Source organism: Aspergillus aculeatinus (assembly GCF_003184765.1).
Source record: "Aspergillus aculeatinus CBS 121060 unplaced genomic scaffold BO66scaffold_11, whole genome shotgun sequence".
NCBI lineage: Eukaryota > Fungi > Ascomycota > Eurotiomycetes > Eurotiales > Aspergillaceae > Aspergillus > Aspergillus aculeatinus.
Window position 1 is genome coordinate 1,315 of NW_020291480.1, and position 17,910 is coordinate 19,224.

General features: G+C 52.7%; 7 protein-coding genes and 2 non-coding genes across 9 annotated transcripts; 6 read left to right on the top strand and 3 right to left on the bottom strand.

Moving 5' to 3' along the window:
* Window positions 1-1,216: 1,216 nt before the first annotated feature.
* BO66DRAFT_24116 (PAF acetylhydrolase) lies at window positions 1,217-3,192 on the top strand. Its single transcript, XM_025642860.1, has one exon. The coding sequence runs from the start codon at window positions 1,238-1,240 to the stop codon at window positions 2,765-2,767; it is 1,530 nt and encodes a 509-aa protein (XP_025506280.1). The 5' UTR covers window positions 1,217-1,237; the 3' UTR covers window positions 2,768-3,192.
* Window positions 3,193-3,330: 138 nt separating this feature from the next.
* BO66DRAFT_436123 (uncharacterized protein) lies at window positions 3,331-4,919 on the bottom strand (the record flags this gene model as incomplete). Its single annotated transcript, XM_025650898.1, has 7 exons — window positions 3,331-3,377; window positions 3,431-3,479; window positions 3,568-3,785; window positions 3,858-3,924; window positions 3,984-4,268; window positions 4,322-4,407; window positions 4,457-4,919. The coding sequence occupies 7 exons, from the start codon at window positions 4,917-4,919 to the stop codon at window positions 3,331-3,333; spliced, it is 1,215 nt and encodes a 404-aa protein (XP_025506281.1).
* A 660-nt stretch (window positions 4,920-5,579) lies between these two features.
* On the top strand, window positions 5,580-6,858 carry BO66DRAFT_24083 (uncharacterized protein). The gene is made up of 7 exons (XM_025642859.1): window positions 5,580-5,718; window positions 5,784-5,854; window positions 5,921-6,006; window positions 6,075-6,293; window positions 6,351-6,542; window positions 6,593-6,641; window positions 6,711-6,858. The coding sequence occupies exons 1-7, from the start codon at window positions 5,690-5,692 to the stop codon at window positions 6,776-6,778; spliced, it is 714 nt and encodes a 237-aa protein (XP_025506282.1). The 5' UTR covers window positions 5,580-5,689; the 3' UTR covers window positions 6,779-6,858.
* Window positions 6,859-7,269: 411 nt separating this feature from the next.
* On the top strand, window positions 7,270-9,305 carry BO66DRAFT_389803 (uncharacterized protein). The gene is made up of 8 exons (XM_025646865.1): window positions 7,270-7,756; window positions 7,803-7,866; window positions 7,940-8,025; window positions 8,117-8,398; window positions 8,460-8,535; window positions 8,592-8,809; window positions 8,865-8,913; window positions 8,971-9,305. The coding sequence occupies exons 1-8, from the start codon at window positions 7,355-7,357 to the stop codon at window positions 9,021-9,023; spliced, it is 1,230 nt and encodes a 409-aa protein (XP_025506283.1). The 5' UTR covers window positions 7,270-7,354; the 3' UTR covers window positions 9,024-9,305.
* Window positions 9,306-9,467: 162 nt separating this feature from the next.
* BO66DRAFT_389805 (uncharacterized protein) lies at window positions 9,468-10,389 on the top strand. Its single transcript, XM_025646866.1, has 2 exons — window positions 9,468-9,500; window positions 9,621-10,389. Exon 2 carries the CDS (start codon window positions 9,747-9,749, stop codon window positions 10,122-10,124), a length of 378 nt encoding a protein of 125 aa, XP_025506284.1. The 5' UTR covers window positions 9,468-9,500; window positions 9,621-9,746; the 3' UTR covers window positions 10,125-10,389.
* Window positions 10,390-10,835: 446 nt separating this feature from the next.
* On the top strand, window positions 10,836-10,906 carry BO66DRAFT_t88. Its single transcript has one exon. It is a non-coding gene; the product is annotated as a tRNA-His (tRNA).
* Window positions 10,907-14,338: 3,432 nt separating this feature from the next.
* Window positions 14,339-15,007, bottom strand: BO66DRAFT_436128 (uncharacterized protein; the record flags this gene model as incomplete). The annotated part of the gene is made up of 1 exon (XM_025650899.1): window positions 14,339-15,007. The coding sequence occupies one exon, from the start codon at window positions 15,005-15,007 to the stop codon at window positions 14,339-14,341; it is 669 nt and encodes a 222-aa protein (XP_025506285.1).
* An 892-nt stretch (window positions 15,008-15,899) lies between these two features.
* Window positions 15,900-17,457, top strand: BO66DRAFT_446373 (putative MFS transporter Seo1; the record flags this gene model as incomplete). Its single annotated transcript, XM_025651677.1, has 3 exons — window positions 15,900-16,056; window positions 16,115-16,365; window positions 16,426-17,457. The coding sequence occupies 3 exons, from the start codon at window positions 15,900-15,902 to the stop codon at window positions 17,455-17,457; spliced, it is 1,440 nt and encodes a 479-aa protein (XP_025506286.1).
* A 270-nt stretch (window positions 17,458-17,727) lies between these two features.
* BO66DRAFT_t92 lies at window positions 17,728-17,800 on the bottom strand. The gene has a single exon. It is a non-coding gene; the product is annotated as a tRNA-Phe (tRNA).
* Between the last annotated feature and the right edge of the window lie 110 nt (window positions 17,801-17,910).

Sequence of the window (17,910 nt, forward strand, 5' to 3'; positions counted from 1 at the left end):
ATATATTAAGTAAATTTTTTTTAAATTATTTAATATAGCCGGGGATTATAGAATTACTAGTATTTTATTAAAACTATTATTTCTAAAAATAGAAGCTATATAATATTAAAAAATAGATTAGTATCTGGTTTTTAATTTAGCTAAATAATAAAAATAATAGTATTAGTTAAAAAAATTTTATAATAATTTTTTTAAATTTTTTATTAGCTACTGGATTAGATTATTCTTAGATTTATAAATAAAATATAGCTTAAAAAGCTATAAACAGAATTAGAAATAAGCAGAAGATTAAGAAGTTCTATATATTATATATAGGGCGGTTAAAAAAAGCAGTAAGGTTGCTGGGATTAAGAGGTAGAATAGGTATATTAGGTCTGTACTGTGACAAGCAAATAAAATTAGAATTACTTAAATTAGTAGAAGTATTAAATTAATAATTATATAATATAGATTTTATTTATTAGATAGAAGTCTTTATATTAAGAATTATATTATATTAACTTTTTTCTTTCTTCTTTCTTTCTACTTACAACTCTTTATGCATTAGCCAACTTAATAGAATTATTAATATTATCTTTTCTTCTACTATACTCATAGTATTCCTACCTACTTTCATCACCTACTATATTATTATCTATAGCTATTCCAGTTCTTCTAGACTTTTTTCTGAATATAACTATCTTCTACTCCATAACTTGATCATACAAAATAGAATAGATATATAGGCTCTGCACTATAATAATCACTATCTAATCTAAAAGATATTAGTCTAATTTTTATAATCTTAGACCCAAAATCTTTCTTTTTATCCAAGTATTAAAAGGTATGATATCCTATTTTCAGTATCTGCAAATGTATGCTAATTTACTATATAGAGACCAAAAAGACCAAAAAAAATAGAAAATAGAAAAAATAGCTAAGCTTGCATTGTGACAACAGTTATAATTCTATCTGTGTATATAGTTCAGAATAACAGTCTCGCGACCATTTCTCTTGTCTTTTTTTCCAGGAAGGGAATTCTTGTCTGATTGATTTATCTTCTGTTTATGGCCTCCCACCTCCTTCCCCTTATGTAGAGGTTTTCAGTACTCTGTGGCGACAAATCAGATGCAAATCACGTCGGCACTACGTCATCGATTCTTCTTCATCCCCCGCAAGATCGAGGGAGTACAAGTACGCCTGCCATCCGCGCCTGCTGGGTCTACCCGACCAGTGTCAGCATCAGAAACAAAGCACAATGAGCAGTATCAACAAATCGCCCGTCACGCCGATACCGCAACCCCGGTGGACGACGACCTCCCGCCAGCCCCGCCCGCGTCTCACTTGGCGCCTGATTCTATTCAGCGCTCCCTGTCTCTACATGCTCTACGCCCTCTATTGCATTATCTACGGCTTACCAGTCCTTGCCTCTCCACTGCCGTCCTATACCGGCCCCCATGGCGTCGGTGCGATCGACTTAGAAGTGCCTTTACCGGGCGGGCCTCGACGCGTGGCTGAGGTGGTTCACAAGGCCACCGGACAACCGGTCTTTGACGTCGAGACGCTTTTGGCCACGGTGTATTACCCGACCGACCGGCAATTCCGGTCGCGCAAGCCCCGGTACCCCTGGATTCCGCGGCCCATCAGCCTCACTGCCCAGGGCTACGCCCGCCTGGCCGGCATCGACAACCTCCTCATCCGATCCATTTTCACCGGGGTCCTATGGGCGGTAGGAGGCGCCGTGGCCATCCCCGCCGAGGTCGACGCTCCGCTTCTTCTCCCTAATGATAATAATAATAATACCACTACTACTACCGATGCTTTCCCCGTTACCGTCTTCTCCCACGGCGATGTCAGCTCGCGCACCGATTACACCCAGTTCCTCGCCGAACTTGCCAGTCGTGGCCACGTCATCATCGCCATCGAACACCGCGACGGGAGCGGGCCCGGATCCCTGGTCAAGTCGTCCGCCAGCTCCCCGGGTCGTCCGGTCCCGCCGCTCCGTCTCTCCGATATACAGTCGCCATCAGGGTTACCGACCGATTTTGACCGCGATGGCTTCAAACGCGCCCAGCTGGCCTTCCGCGACGCCGAATTCCATGCAGCCGTCGACCTCCTACACGCCATCAACAACGGCACCCCGATCCTCAACACCCGGGACCCCATCACCACCCTCCCTTCTTGGACCGGCCGCCTCAACATGACCCATCTCACCCTGGCTGGTCACTCCTTTGGCGCGACTGGTGCCCTGCAAGCCCTCACCACCACGCGCTCCACCCCCCCCGCGGCAGGAGTGATCCTCGATCCGGGCAAGTCCAGCGGTCCCCTCAACCCCAATGTCACCGTGCCCATCCTGGTCGTGCACTCCAACTCGTGGTCCCGCACCGTCAGTCCCTTCTACAACCGCCCGCACTTTGACACCGTCCGCGACCTCGTCCGCGCCGTCCCCGCCCCGTCCTGGTTCCTCACGAGCATCGGGACGGCACATCCCAGCATCACCGATGCGCCGCTCCTCGAGCCGTGGCTTCTCAGCTGGACCACTGGCGCCACCCTGAACGTGCACGAAGCTCTGAGTGAATATGTTCGAGTCACGGATGACTTCTTCCACTATGTGCGCGAGGGTGGAGAACGCGGCATTCTGGGCGAGAAAGCAACCCACCATCTGTACGATGAGTGGGTGAGTCCGGAGCGGCAACGGGAGTTCCCGCCGGGTTTGGCGAGACTTTGGCAAGTCCATGTTACGCCCGTCAATCAGACGCGGCCCATGGAGTGTCCCGTGGAGCTTTAATGTAGATGGATATCTGCCAGGCGTGGCGAGTGTTTGAGCTGCAAACCATGTGACCATGGCCAGGCACAATCAGGCTTGGTATCACCACTCAGCGCGTTTGTTACAGACCGATTAGACTAGAAGATAAGCAAGACACATCACAGGGTGAGTCACTCAGACCTAATGTAAAGCCCAAATGGTTCATCTACGTCGGGATGGAGGCAGCGAGGGTTGATGTCCCCTCAGATGGCCGCTTTAAGGGTCAAGTCAAAGATTCAGGCAGCGCCTGAGCCATCGCACCATCCTTAGCACCCATGATCTGCGACAACATCGGTCGTGGGTGCCTAAAGGGCGCTGGCTTGTGCGCCCTTGTCTTGCATCGCACGGATTGCATTTCCTGCTTTGATGAGCTCCTCAGCTTGCGCAAAGCATCCCCGTCCTCGACAGCGGGAAGTAGCCCGACTTAATGCCCTTGAATGGGTGGATTGGTAATAGTTTAGCGATGCAATAAAGCCCAACACCCTATCAATCAAAAAAGCTACATATTCTTGGTTCACCCCAGCACAGCCACGGGCCCTCGAGATTTAAGTCCCCCGAGCATAACTCTCCAAATACTCCGACAGCGCGCTGTCTGCCACCATCCGTGTCAGCCACATGCACAAGGAACAATAGATCATGACCTACATTTGTTGACGTCGTGCCTGATATTCAGCTCCATATACTCCGGTCGGTGCTACCAGTCAACATATTAGAACATAATCCCGTCGTGAATGCTTCCCGACATGATCAAAGCTGGGCACCTGGAGAAGAGATCATCGTACAGCAACACTCGCGCCCCGGACCAGCCAATCCTGGACAATGCGCGCGTCAGCGAGGGTCTGCTCCCACGCCCCCGTCAGGATCCCCACGGCCGTCTCGAACCGCGTCAACGAGTCATGGCCAAAGTCCTCCAGCTCGGCGCGCGTGCGGCGGAGGTTCTCCAGTTCCATCTGCAGTTTCTCCTTCTCCTGCGTCTTGAGGTGGATTCGGTAGTTCGTTTCTTGTCACGGAAATCACGGTTAGTGGTTGCGTTCACCGGGGCTTTCCATTGGGAAAAGGGGTCAGCCCGTACTGGATATGCCAGCCGCGAGACCGGCGATAGCGGCGAAAGAAGCGAGGGCGGTAATTACGCCACCGAGCTGAATGTTCGGGATGAAACATCAGCGATCGAGAATCTTGGGGATGGCTTACTACGTACCACGATCCACGGCGCGAGGGCGGGGAACATCTTCACAAAGGTCCCGGTGGCGGGAATTGACGCGCCGAAGACGATCTCGAAGGCGCGGAGGGAGCTCTCGAGCCGATACAGCTTCTTGTGCAGAGCGTCGAGCTCCTGCTCGACAAGGCGAATTTGCTCGGTGATATCACCTTCTTTGTCCTTGGCCCAGGTGGAGAAGGAGGCGACAAACGCGGCGAAGTCGTCCGTCACAGTGCGGAAACCATCGGTGATTTTCTGGGCGTCGCTTTGGAACGCTGTAGTTCTCTAGGATGAGTCAGTCGAAATGACCGCAAGAAGTTCCACTGCCTTCTCCGTACCTCTATGTACGTCTCGAGAGTATTTCTACGCGTCTGGATGGCGATGCTCTCATTTGCGCAAATCTTGAGGATGCTTTCGTCGAACCCTTGACCCAGCCTTGTTAGATCCAGCCCTAAGACGGGGGCGGGACTCACGCTTAGAGTGGACGCTGACCGTGGCCGCAAAGTCGCGGCTCCCGGCGAGGACATCTCGGTACACATGATGGAGTTTGATGATCTCGGGCTCGAATGCGGAGTGATGGATTCGATCGATCTGCGCAATGCGTAGATGCAAGCCGGCAAATATGTTCTCAATATCGCGGGTCGCCTGCGTGGCCTCGTCGCCGGCGCTTGCGAATCGAGTCTGGCCCTCGGGGGAGGATAGACATTGGCCGCACCCCACCGCGAAGTCTGCCTTTTGCTGGTCGGTCTCCAGGGGCCAGTGGTCGTCGGCGCCGTTTATCAGGATGTCGATCTCGGCGTCCGATAGCTTGTCCGTCGCGTCGAGGACTCTGTCGGGCGTGACATGGTCGCCGACGAGGCCCTCCAGCTTTCTGGCGACTTCGTCGTAGGAAGGAGGGGAGTCCCCGGTTGTGTATGTGGGGGGCGCGACATTCATTTCGATATTCGTATTTCGATTGTTGGACTACCTGAAGGTGGACGGAGTCTTCTTATGTACCGTACAGTACAGGTGGGAAATGAAGATCGACTTCGCGCCCTCAATTGCGAAACACCGTAACACAGCGGAGAACATCGGAATCTGACAGCTGAATATCTCCGCTGTGGCGTGGCTGAAAAGTCCTTCGTGCATGCCGAGCTCATGCAGCGGACGTAAGCGTCCTGCACCTTGAGGTCATTGTTCCCAACAAGCTGATAACACCCCTCTTTTCTCGAACGAAAGCCAAGGCTCCTCGCACAGAATCGAATTCCTGTTTACTTGTACGACAGTCACCACTCCCCATCCGCATCTTTCACATGCTTGCTCCCAGGAATCCAGCGCAGATAAATTGCCTTCATTTTGTTGACCAGACAAACACTTGTTGTCCTCCCCCTCAGAGTAGCAATTCACTTTATTCCTTCGGAGCTGCCCGTGCCCACCCAGCAATATGTCCTCGTCGAGCTCCATCCCCGCCCCCAAATTGCCACCGAGTACTGACATGGTACCCATCGACCACGATCTCTGCTCAGTCCTGAGTACGCTTCAGCTGTGGCACACAACGGAGGATGGCCAAGTGAAGAAAACATCCACCATCCAAGTATCGGGAAAGCAGAGTCGCACGTACATCGCCTTCGCACAAGAAGCCAGCCGCGCCGGGATGAGCAATGAGATCATTTTGACTGCGGTGATCGCCCACGTTATCATGTCCGGATGGCCAGGAACCGCCCTGCATGAGCAGCGAATCCGTGAGATCCGTGAGGTATTTGCCACGATGAAAAGCTCAATTCCACAAGCAGTACTCCGCATACCAAACATGTTGACAAGAATCCAGGACCATAGAATTATGTTGCGTCATAATATCCCGCTTTCTAACAACATCTGCGCCACCTATGACGGTACGGAGCTTCTAACCATCTCCATGCATTAGGCTAACACTCAGAACTGATGTATCGCTGCATCAGAGGTCAAGGATGATGTTGCTCGGTTTTCCACCGATGGATCTCTCTCCATGCACCAGAAAGTGCTACGCATTCACAATTTTATCGCGGTAAATCGAGATCACCACACTGGCTCCAGTGCGGAGAAGATGAACATGCTGACTTGAGATGCTGGCAGCGAGTCCAATTCCCGACATTCTTTGTGACACTCACTAAGTACCGCCTGCTGGAGATCGCCTACGACCTGGCTAGTGCTTGGTCCAGATTCCCAGCTGTGCGCAGCGTCGCTGGTGCAGTGGAGACGGAGGCAGCGAGTAGCAGTGATCATGGTTCCACTAGAAGCTATAAGCAGGAAATCGACCGACTGCGTGGCATGGCTGACTCCCTACCCTACAAAGTAAGCCTTCATGCTGTCCGATGGTGTCAATTTCCATGGCTGATAGAGCAACTTCAGGATGAGCTACCTATGGATCTCCTCAGCATGCCAGTCTCAAAACAACAGCGGGTAGGGTCTCGACGAGCTCCGGACCCAACGATGCTGGTAGACTTTGACCGGCATACCTCCATCCTCATGCGTGTTTGGCAATGGGTCTTGGTGGACTTCCGGCAGATCACGGTGTGGTTCGAGACCGCCGCCGACATGGTCGTCAGTCACACGTTTCCACCAAGTATACGCGTGTACTGACCCGTAGCTAGGCGTATCCATTCTACATGCAACTCTGCCTTGATCGCGGAATGGATATTTGTACGTTACCCGGTCAAATCCCGATCCATGCACACCAGGAGCGGGGAAAGCTGACATCTCTCATTTCAGACGCGGAGATGGCGCTCTACCTTCAACAGTACAGTGATGCGATGGTCCATTGGCTGGACTTCCCGTGAGCTCAAGACTCTGGTGAATCTCATACCACGCTTGTGGGTTTCCAGCTGGTCTTGAGATCAAGGCAACAAGTTTGTGGAAGCTAGGCACCTGGGTGGCAAATACTCTCTATTCTCTCAGGGATCGAGCGGGGTCGGTGCCCGAAGGTCTATTGCAAGTAGGCTAGTCTCCACTGCACGCTTCAGCCGTGCTCTTTTGTGCATACATTAGCGTCAATATCAGGGGTGCGTTTACCTGTTCATATTGCATGCATGTGCGGGGCGGGGCGCTTCCTTTGCTCGGCGTAGTGGCAAAAACAATCTATCAATCAATCAATCATACCCCGCTCTACCTGTAAAGCATGCCTTTGCCACTGGAGATCGGTCTGGTCGCTCAGCCAGCCCTAATGCTGACAAAAGATCGCGCAGTCCAGTCAGTATGCATATTGCTCTTACGTATACTGTAGCACATCTTGTCATAGGCTTTTCGGATCCGTAATCTAGTAAATATAAACTTCATGTTCCCAGCAACAAGCAGAAAGTCCCTACTGGTGTCTGGCAGCCAAACTCATCATCCAGCCCAATACAATCACCACGATCATGTCCGCCACAGCCCCCCCAGCCTACGAGCCACACAGCTCTCCGCCCTCTTACGACTCCCTCGTCGACAAAGTCTGCCAGCTGGTCGGGTCCGACCCGACCCCGCAGAAGTTCATCGATGCCGCCGCCACGCTCTCCGAGAGTGAGATTGAGATCCTCAAGGACGGTGGTGACTTTAGCGACCCAATCAAGAACGAACGGGACAACAAAGTCTTCAGCACGGGCGCAGCGAAGGGGCTGGCCTCGCCCGAGTGCGCAGAGCACCTGCGCGCAGCGTCGAACGCGGCAGTAGAGGCGTCCAACGAGATCGAGCGCCTCTTCGTGAGCCTGCACCTCAAGATCGCGCAGATCGACCGCATCCATCATTCCGGTTTTGAGCCGAAGTTGGTTGAGAACCAGGTGGTGGGTGGTCAGCTTTTGTGCCCTAACAAATGCTAACGGTGGCCAGGCATATCGAGTGGTTCTCGCCGACAGTCGGAACCTTGCGACCGATATCGCGGTCCATGGCAATCGTACGTGCGCTTGCCTCTGCCCCCGCGAATCTTTGGGGTCTTAGGGGAAGTCGTTGTAGCTCACACTGCCTAGGATTCGATGACATGATTATCCCCTTCTGCTTCGATGAAAGCATTTCCGTAGATAGTCGACGCACAGTGCTGAACCGGTTTCTTGATGTATGTGATCTCCGCTTTGCAGCCCCGCAAATTAGAATCGGAAAGACGAGAAATGTACTCGTTGGACTGGCAATGGCTGACGAATGTACAGCAAATGGATACAGCGCAAGCCGATGCCCGTACCATGGAGCACAAATTCAGCCAGCTCCAGACAAACTTCACCTCCTTCATCGCCGAGTTCTCTGTCTGGGCCCGTGACCGGGAAGAGCAGCTCAAGCAGGAGATTGCCCGGGTGCTGGAGGAGCTCGAGGAGCTGCAGGACAAGCTAACATCGCTGAATACCTCGATCCTCGCGCTCGGGGGTGGCGCGCTGCTGCTGCCGGCCATCACCGCGTTGGCCGCCGCAAGTGGCATCCTCGGACCTTTCCTTGCGGTAAAGAACAACCCTTTTCCATAGCAGAGTGGGATTTAGTCTGACTAGAGATATTGCATAGATTGGTGGGCTGATTGCGCTTGGAGTGAGTGTCGCGGCAATTGTCTCGATGGCGGCGCTTGCAGTCGCCAAAGCCGGTCAGTTCTCCCCCTCCCCGAAAGTATCAAGCTTGATCAACAATTGAGACAACTAGCTACCGAGTCGCAAATCCGCGCCAAGGAGCGGGAGAAAGCATCGCTCGAGAATCAGATCGAGCAGATCCGGCTGGCCCGCCAGGAGCTCATGGACGTGGGCGAGGACAAGCTCGAGGCCTTCCGCGTCAACCTCAATGTGCTGCAGTCGGTCTGGACCAGTGTGGCGGCGGATACACGCATCATCTCCGGGTATCTCAATGGTGCGCTAGAGATTGCGGTATGTGTCCATGAAAATATGACTAGGAAAAGAATCTTGACCATGTCGGTTGTAGGATATCCCGGAGTGGATGCAGTGGGACTTGGAGAATGCGAACTCCGTTTGTAAGTCTCCGTCTCTTTGCTAAAGCTGGGTAGACGTTGACCTGACGAGGTGTTCAGACAAGCGGATGGCGGAGTATTTGACCAACTATGCGAAGGGGACTCCGAGCTGAAAGCCTTCAAGTATCCTGTGTTTGCTTCACACCATCCAATTGGTATTCGCGCGGACAGACCGTTTTTGTGGCGCGGAGATGGATAAGATCGTCTGTGCATTCGTTGTAGTCAGTGAATCTTGTACTCCAGGCTGCTCAGTGAAGAAAGTGTCTTTTCTCAGGGCCGTTGCGAGCTAGCCCCGGAAACCAGCAACTATGCCTCACACGTCTGTGTCTAAGCATCATTGTTGTCCACATATCGTCATGTCTCCAATAGAAAGGTCAGGGTGTATGTTGCGACCACACCTTGTTCCGTAGCCGCGTTCTCAACATATCAAGCTTGTTATACTTAGGGCACAGCTTTGGAGGACATGTGAACATACATACATCTATATCAAAAGGCTAAGTACTTGCGTAAGGCTTATATTGGACAGTCAGATACTCCACGCGGTACGGTCGCCCTTATCAAGGCTTGGACACGGTGGATGCCAATCTCTACTATCGAAAGGTTAGCAAAGTAAACGCTGATTACCGCCTCTGTGTCTCCAAGTCACAATGTGGGCAGCTGGAAGACTAGAGCGCTTCCGCCGGGGTTTTTATCGGCCGTCTGTTGCCTACCTCGCCGCACTTGGCATATCGCACGCTACAGTGGAGTTTCACGAGAGTGATCCCGATCACCAAGCATTGCGCAGAAGCATATTCCACACAGCGTTTGCCTTCCACCATGACAATCGGTCCTTTCACATGAGCGTTGAGATTCAGGGCAAGCTTCACCGCCATCGAGATCGTCTGAAGAATCGGGTCCAGCAGATGGGGGTTCCTGATTTCTTCAAGCGAGGCCAGGGATTCAGCGAGATTCTCGTCCACCCCAATAGCGGAGAACATTGTGTCCCTCGCCGACTAAATGCTCTTGCTCAAGGCCTGCCATACGCAATGGTGCGAGAAAACATGCTGCAAACATCGGTCCAGCTTCCGAGTGCCCAGCCGGTGTCTTTTCAGGATCTGAGTGCAGGGCATAGCCCTAGTTCGGTCACTCTACCAAAGCTTCGATATCTGTCCTCGGCCTCCACTTCGATCCCCAAGGGCGATGAGCCCAGCACGCTGCCTCTTGGGAGCAAGTGAGTCGACGGGGGTAGTAGGGCCACCGCTCACAGTCGATCGACTGTGCTTCAATCCTCGCAGGCTTCCTCTAAACCATCGTCAGAGCACAGCGACATCCCGAGTACTGCCAAAGAGACCGTATTCATTCTCTCGCAATTCTCACTCTTCCTGGTCAACGCGCGGATGTTTGCCAGTCTTCTGATTTTCTTCGTCGGGAAGCATCAGAGCAAGCAGAAACAGATCCAGGATGCGAAGGATCACGACTTCATTGGGGGCAGGGGCAGGGGCAGGCCGCTGCTGCTCCCTTCGAGTGATCAAGACAACGGGGATGATGCCGATCAGACTGATCTGTTGTCCACACGGACTAAGCTTAAGTAGGTAATATGCACTAGGGACCATTACGCCGATTGGTCCATTGGCAAGAACGCATGCAAGGCTTGTCACACTTATCAGTGCGTGTGAACTCAGTTCAGGCTGCTGTTTGTTTTGCCCGCCCCCACCCCGCTAGGAGCGCGTAAAAGCCCCTCGTATACCTAACTAAGTTAGTAGTCGTTTATCACCACGCGGACTTCACATTGTGATCGTCATGGGGGACGGGTCACGTCCGTCGGTGAGTTGGGCGTCGATTGACATCCGCCGTCCCCACCCAATCCGCGCTCTCGTCAACAGGGGTCACTGAATGACTGAGTAACTCCGGTATAGACTTCTACTCTGAGTCTCTTCACAATATCCGGTGCTGTGGTCTAGTGGTATGACGTCACGTTGTGGCCGTGCCAGCCCCGGTTCGATTCCGGGCAGCGCCACTTCTTTATTTTTGGCAGACAGGGCCCTCTCTCATCTTTTTGGGGGTAAACCCGACTCAAACGTATGGGATGGGCAGGAGCATGTTTGACTGAAGAGGCATTTCGGGGCAGTACAGAAGTCTACCTACAGCCGACAGTCTCTTTCGTCTCCTACTAATGGCTGGTCATGTTATGGTGGACGCTGCTAACATGCGCTGCGGATCGCGCGGAGCATCAATGTCGATTCCACCAGTACGTTCTTGCGTTAATTAAGGCTATATTGAAATAAATATGGTATACAAGTCCATAAAGAGCACAATCAAGTAAAAACTAGCTCATCTCCACAATACAGTGAAGCTGCCGAGAAGAGACCGACCCAACCTCAGGCGTCCGTCGCACAGGCCACCCAGACCGTCGTAGTGGAATAGATGGTCGAAACAACCTCATCTGCCACTTCAGTCACAGCCACTGTCTTTGTAGGCTGTGCATCAGCAGTCATGGTTTGAGCAGCCGTGATCGGACAGACGGTGGTGGAGGCCAAGATAGTCTCGGTGGTGAGGTAAGTGGTTCGGTCACTGCCAGTACAGTGGGCTGCACCCGCCGAGCAGCCCGTCACCGTGGCAGTCCGGGTGCTGAAAATGCTCGAGGTAGTCTCCGTGGGAACTAGACTCGCAGTAGCCTCGGCTGCTGTAACCGGGCAAATGGTCGTTGAGACGAGGATTGTCTCAGTGGTGGTATATGTGGTCCGGTCGGTAGCGGCGCAACGCGAGGCATTCGAGGGACATCCAGTCAGGGTAGCGGTTCGGGTGGAGAAGATGCTGGAGGTAGTCTCGATGGTCACCGGCGCAACCGTTGCAGTAGACGACACAGCGGTGACGGGGCAAACGGTCGTCGAGACAAGGATAGTCTCAGTGGTGACGACTGTAGTTTGAGCTGCAGCCGCACAGGTGGAAAGCCTCGATGGGCAGCCGGTGATCGTAGCAGTGCGGGTACTGAAGACACTGGAGGTTGTCTCGCTGGCTCCGGCCGTCTCCGTGGCCGTCACGGGACAGATGGTTGTAAAATCCACAATGGTCTCGGTTGTGAGATAGGTGGTGCGAGCGGAGGCGGGGCAGGCAGTCACCGTGGAAGGGCAGGCAGTCACCGTCGAGGTGCGCGTCGTCAAAACCGTAGAGGTAGTGAGGTCTGCAGAGAAGAGGCTGGTGGGAGGAGTCACCGTCGGTATGCTAGACCCAGAAGTTACCGTGACTGCCGACGCAGCTGTAGTGCGAATACCGGCACCGGAGATGAGAGACGAGGGCGACAGAGACAAGGAATCGACAAGGTGGCTAGATGCTGCCGTCGATTCACTTGCGGAAGGGATGACGGCATGTAAGCTGGAGAAGGCTTGCGCAGCAGACACTGAAACACTCGCGGACGACCGAGACAGAGGATTGACTGGCTGGCTTGATGTCGCTGTGAGTGCTCTCGAAGACGGGATGCTAGCCTGGGAGCTGGAGATGCTTTGCGCAACAGGCACTGGAACACTCGCAGAAGCGACCGTCTGGAACGATGAGGATGGTCGGATAAGGGGGATAGACGACACAGGCCTCGATAAAGGAGAAGTTGCAACCACTATAGAAGCTGAAGGAGCAATTGATACAACATTGGAAGAGACGGGAACCGCAGATGACGACGCAGCCGTTCCGGAAGCGGCAGAGATCGGGGCAATGGAGAAGCTGAATTGAGGGCTACTCGAGACAGCCGGAGCGCTCGACAGAGTCGTAGGGCTACTAGACGCAATGGACGAGGTCACTCTGGGGCTGCTCGCAACAATGGCCTCGGAAGAGCTGGCCACGAAAGCCGAACTAGCGCTGGCCACTGCAGTCGTTGTTGCCACCACCCCCACAGAAGAAGACACAATGACCGTCGGAGTACTGATAGGCGCAGGTGTCGAGGTCGAGGTTGAACAAACCCTGGTCTCCCCCGGTCCGAAATTATCGAATTCGTACTTGGCCCAGGTGCCGAGACAGGCCCAAACGAGGTAGATGTCCAAGGTAGAAGCTGAGGGAGTAAAGCTCTGCGAGTATGTCGACCAAGCTGGACTGGAGCCATAAGCCGAAGGGTATACGGCGGTTCGCCCGCCGATATAATTGGCGACTACCCATGAGTTCTGCGCAAAGCCCAGATGGCAGTAACTCGTGGCGGTTGAGGTGGTGTAGATCAGGCGATAGTTGACCGACAAAGTGAGGGCTTGAGTGGTATCCAGATTGGTTAAGGTTTGTTTGAGGTAGGTATAGGTTGTCGTGCCGCCGATGGAACTGGATGCCGGGCAAATTAGCCTCAGTTAACCTTGTACAAGTATTGTTCGACGATACGGACAAGTGTTGTAGGGGAGGGGAGTATGTATGGAGAGCAATTAGGGCAAAGAGGCGGGAAACCAACTAGTAATACTCCCCCTCCGCAGCCTCGTCGCCCGAAACCACCGCGCCCGCTGACGTTGCGCCAGTCGCTTGCAAGGCAGTCCAGTCGGTCAAGTCCCCCGTCTCAAAGGATGGGTTGCGGAATGTTCCCACCGTGCTTTCGACCTCACAGGTTACGGTCGCGAATGCTTGGCTCGCGAAGGCGCTGGTGAGCAGCAGACTTCCGAGATCAGCTTGACTCCAACGCATTATGTATGATCAACGAATGACGTTTTAACGAGAGTGGGTGCCGCGAGGGCAACTGAAAGAATGGCAAGGCTCTGTCTGCTACGTACCCGGCAGAAGCTGGGGCAGTAACGAGTCGATATTTATCATTTCTCCTGCCACCCCCTCCGACCCACTGGGAATGCTTATGTTATTATTTTGGTATATTTAAGAAATGACCAGATCGAGATATGCGTCAAGCAGTACGACCCTCTGGCAGGAGTCAAAATCGAGTCATTGCAAGCGACCGAAGCGGGCGCGGTGATAAGACAGTCCAATAGTACAAATAGTTTGAGGAGTGGTGGGGATTGGGCTCCGGTAGTTGGGATCTAGACTATTACCAGGACTAAGTACATACACGGACGAGATGTGCCCCTGAGGACGCCGTTTACAGGTCAGGGAGTCATCGTACCCGAGCAACTTGGAGCCAATCCAAGCGATTTATTTTCTCTTCAAGGTTGAAAAACTGGATAAGTGGGGCAGAAGTGTGCATTAGACAGGGTTTATATAATAGACCACGTGATCCATCAGTTATGCAATGTTGCAATGTTGGGATGTTGGAATGGCTCATCTTATGCTCTACAAATAGGGCTTGAAGAGAAAGAGAAGATTACCTGTGTAACTTGCATGACTCGGCTCAGAAAGCTAGGGGATCTTGATTGCTCCAGTTCTTATGCCTACACTCAGATTGTAGCTCTGGGCCCGGTTGCAGTGCATATGAACATATATAAGACTTAATTTGAATCCAATTTGTTTGGTACTATGAAAGAAAAACGCCTTTCAAAGACTACGACAATAGGCTTTCCACTGAATCAGGTTCGTCCTTGTCATCCCAGTCCAAGTCCCAGATCTCAACAAGGTTGATCTCCGAGTCATCATTCTCACCGGGACAAAACTCATCCTCCTCATCCTCCTCTGTGGCATCGATCTCATGCACATCATCACAGTAAGGATCTTCCGCCTCACTTCTGTCTACAACCTCAGCCTCGGAGCCATCATGATCATCATCGAGGTGAGACTCTTCCATCTCCTCTTCCTCTACGACGTCACTCCCATAATCCCCCTCAGTGACAATGACACCATCATCATCGTAATCGTGATCAGCTGGAGGAAGACTATGAAGCCAGTCATACAACACCTTCTCATCGTGCACGCGGTGGAAGGCGACTCTCCCGTTGATGTCGATCCTGTAGAGACCATTCACAAAATGGTCGGGATCATTTTCATCCTCTGGAGTCTTCACTTCCCGGTAGATCTGATGGTACTTACCGCAGCGAATCATTCCATAGAAGGTTGATGCTTGAGGATGCGTGATGCGCAGCCTATCAAATCTCTGCTCAAGGAGATGCTCCAGGGACCCCCAATATTGCCCAAAAGTGTGCTCCTCCCGACAGAGGACCCAATAGATCTTCCTGCCATTGTCAAGGGTTGAGCTGCCTTCTCGGAATTTAACCATGTTGAATTGGTCTATGATAGTTGGATGTCTACTTTGAGGGATGCGAGCTTGAGAGTGTTGATGGATGAAGACCCGTGTGCCTGCTACAGGCTCCGTATTTATACATGGTATGCACCAGGGTGAGGCAGCATACATAGTCAAAAGATTCCGGTTAGTATGCACTCACAAAGAAAATGTCTTGACATGCTTGAATGTTAGTCTCAAAGAGTGATATAGCCTCCGCTGGCTAGATATACTTGCCTCTTTGTTCTTCTTCATGGTGATTGGAGCTCTCCGGGATCTCAGTTGGGCTGACAGTTGACTGAGAAAATTGAAGAAAGACTGCCAACAGAATGAATGGCGATGGTAGTCAAGGATAAACATCCTGACGCCTCTCCATCGGGCTCCTACTCCCCTGCATCCGAGAATGGGCGTGCTCTTCAACCCCTCATTCGAATAACGCCATCACTCCGGCTATTGCGTGACGTAGTCTTCCCTGTCAAATAGTACCCATGCGAGATGTCGTCTCTTCCACCACCAGCACGAGAGAACACGCTCTGGACTCTCGTGTTAATGGCGGTGTCAAGATCCACGACCATGTCACCAAAGGCCGACCAGCTTGCGTGACAGGCAGCTAATGACCGATCAAGAGATATATATACACGAGGAGCGATAAGAGAGTCGTTAGCATTGCGGGGATACTGGCAGAGCACGCCTTATCCCCTCCTTTCAACACAATCTGCTAGCTATATCTTGACCTGCAGCTAGACAACCTGCGGACAAGTTCCGCTGATTGCAGATCACCATGTTGCATATCTCTTCATCAATGGCGACATGGCCGATGTAGTGTGCACTTTCTTTTTTAACCCCCAGCTAGGCCTCTATCGCTCCTGCAACAGCCAGCACCGTTACAATGACCTCTCCCAAGCAGCGACGATGGTATCAGATGCGATGGTTCTCGGAGAATGATACCCTCGAGGACAAGAAGCTGATTCTCAAGCTGGATGCTCTGATTGTCCCGTATGCCTTTCTGTCCTATTGGACGAAATATATCGACCAAGCCAACCTGAGTCAGTTCGCCGCATCACCCCGCAAATCAGGACTGACATTTTCGATTTCTGCCTTTAGACAATGCCTATGTATCGGGAATGCAAGAAGAGATCGGCCTCGGTGGGGATGACTTAGTAAACCTCCAGACGATGTACACGGTGGGCGCGGTGGTTGGCCAGCTCCCATTTGCGTATCTCTTTACGCGAGTGCCCATCTCATGGCTGATCCCCATCATGGACATCGCCTGGGGCATCTTCACTCTCCTCCAATACCGGGCTACATCGTACAGCGAGATGATGGCCTACCGATTTCTGGTGGGATGGTTCGAGGTAGGTACCCCCTGTACCCCCATAAGCGGCGATTCGCATCTGACGTTCATCGGCGATCAGGCGGCGTTCTTCCCCGGAATGCATTACATCTTTGGGGCCTGGTATCGCGGAGACGAGATCGCTCGTCGTGGGGGCTGCTTCTATGTTGGTCTGACACTGGGCACCCTCACAGCCAGCCTCATCCAGGCCGGTGCTTCCTCGCGCCTGGATGGGGTGTCCGGCCTTGCCGGGTGGCGATGGATGTTCATTATCTGCGCGATCATCACCATCCCTATAGGCATCTTGGGATTTTTCGTCCTACCCGGGACTCCCGACAAGCCCAACCGACTGATTCTTCGGCAAGAAGACATCCAGCGTGGGCGTGAACGACTCGAGCGCACCGGTCATCGGTTCACCTCGTCCGGCTTCTCCACCCTTCAAACCTGCCGTTCACTCCTGAAGAGCCAGAAATTCTACATCTTCCTTGTCCTAGACGTCCTGTTCTGGAATGCGGGCCTCCACGCCTCCGCAGGGGGGTATCTCCTGTGGCTGAAATCGCTCCAACGCTTCAGCACGGCCACCCTGAACAATCTCTCCGCTATTGCCCCCGCCCTCGGCATCTTCTATACTCTGTTTGTCTGCTTCCTATCAGACCTCTGGCTGGGTCCGGCGTGGGCCATTGTCCTAGCCCACACGTGGAACAGCCTGGGGCTGATCATTCTCACGATCTGGGAGGTGCCCGAGTCGGCCAAGTGGTTTGCGTTCTCGACGATCTATGCGTGTGTGGCCATGTCGAGCGTGCTGTACGGGTGGGTCAACACCGAGCTCCGGTATTCCCCGCAGGAACGAGCCGTGGTCCTGGTGGTCATCAATGCGGTCTCGCAGTCCACGACTGCCTGGACACCATTACTGGTGTTTCCGACCGTGGAGGGGCCGCGATTCACCAAGGGTTATGCATTCACCTTGGGGTCTGCGCTGGCATTGATAGTGGGGACGATTGGGGTCTGGGCCGTTTTTCGGAGGAAGGCGATGGTCAGTAATGGAGAGGAGGAGGAGGAGATAGTCGTGGTGCAGGGGAAGCGGGATGGCAAGACTGAGGGCACTGAGCAGTAGCGATTCCCAATTTGTACATTTGTACATATGTACATATGTACTGCACGTGATTCGCAACAAAAAGGAGGAAACGCAGTGAAAAAAAAAAAAGAAAAGAAAAGAAAAGATGGGGCAAGCCAGGGTCGAACGGGTCCCCTCCCAATCCTCAGTCTGAGGCAACAAGCCCTAACTTACCCGCCTCGCTTGATGCCTCCACTTCCAACCTCGCTACTGGATGACCCGCTAGAGCTGATATAGACAATAAAAAGCGAATTTTCAAAAAAGAAACGTTGGGGCAAGCCGGGCTTGAACCGGCCACCTCCAGATCTTCAGTCTGACGCGCTCCCAGATGCGCCATTGCCCCTTTTGATGCTATGTTGCAAAGGTACTATGTCTTATGAGCAAGTAAGAACGTTCTACAGATTCCACGCACTAATTGATCCGGGCACAGCGCCTTAGAAGACCGGGATGTCT

Coding starts and splice junctions, on each gene's coding strand:
- BO66DRAFT_24116 (XM_025642860.1), top strand. CDS start 1,238: ATGAGCAGTATCAACAAATCGCCCGTCACGCCGATACCGCAACCCCGG.
- BO66DRAFT_24083 (XM_025642859.1), top strand. CDS start 5,690: ATGAGCAGCGAATCCGTGAGATCCGTGAG. Junction 5,855..5,920: donor CATCTGCGCCACCTATGACG/GTACGGAGCTTC, acceptor TCGCTGCATCAG/AGGTCAAGGATGATGTTGCT. Junction 6,294..6,350: donor CTGACTCCCTACCCTACAAA/GTAAGCCTTCAT, acceptor GAGCAACTTCAG/GATGAGCTACCTATGGATCT.
- BO66DRAFT_389803 (XM_025646865.1), top strand. CDS start 7,355: ATGTCCGCCACAGCCCCCCCAGCCTACGAGCCACACAGCTCTCCGCCC. Junction 7,867..7,939: donor TATCGCGGTCCATGGCAATC/GTACGTGCGCTT, acceptor CACACTGCCTAG/GATTCGATGACATGATTATC. Junction 8,914..8,970: donor GGAGAATGCGAACTCCGTTT/GTAAGTCTCCGT, acceptor CGAGGTGTTCAG/ACAAGCGGATGGCGGAGTAT.
- BO66DRAFT_389805 (XM_025646866.1), top strand. CDS start 9,747: ATGAGCGTTGAGATTCAGGGCAAGCTTCACCGCCATCGAGATCGTCTG.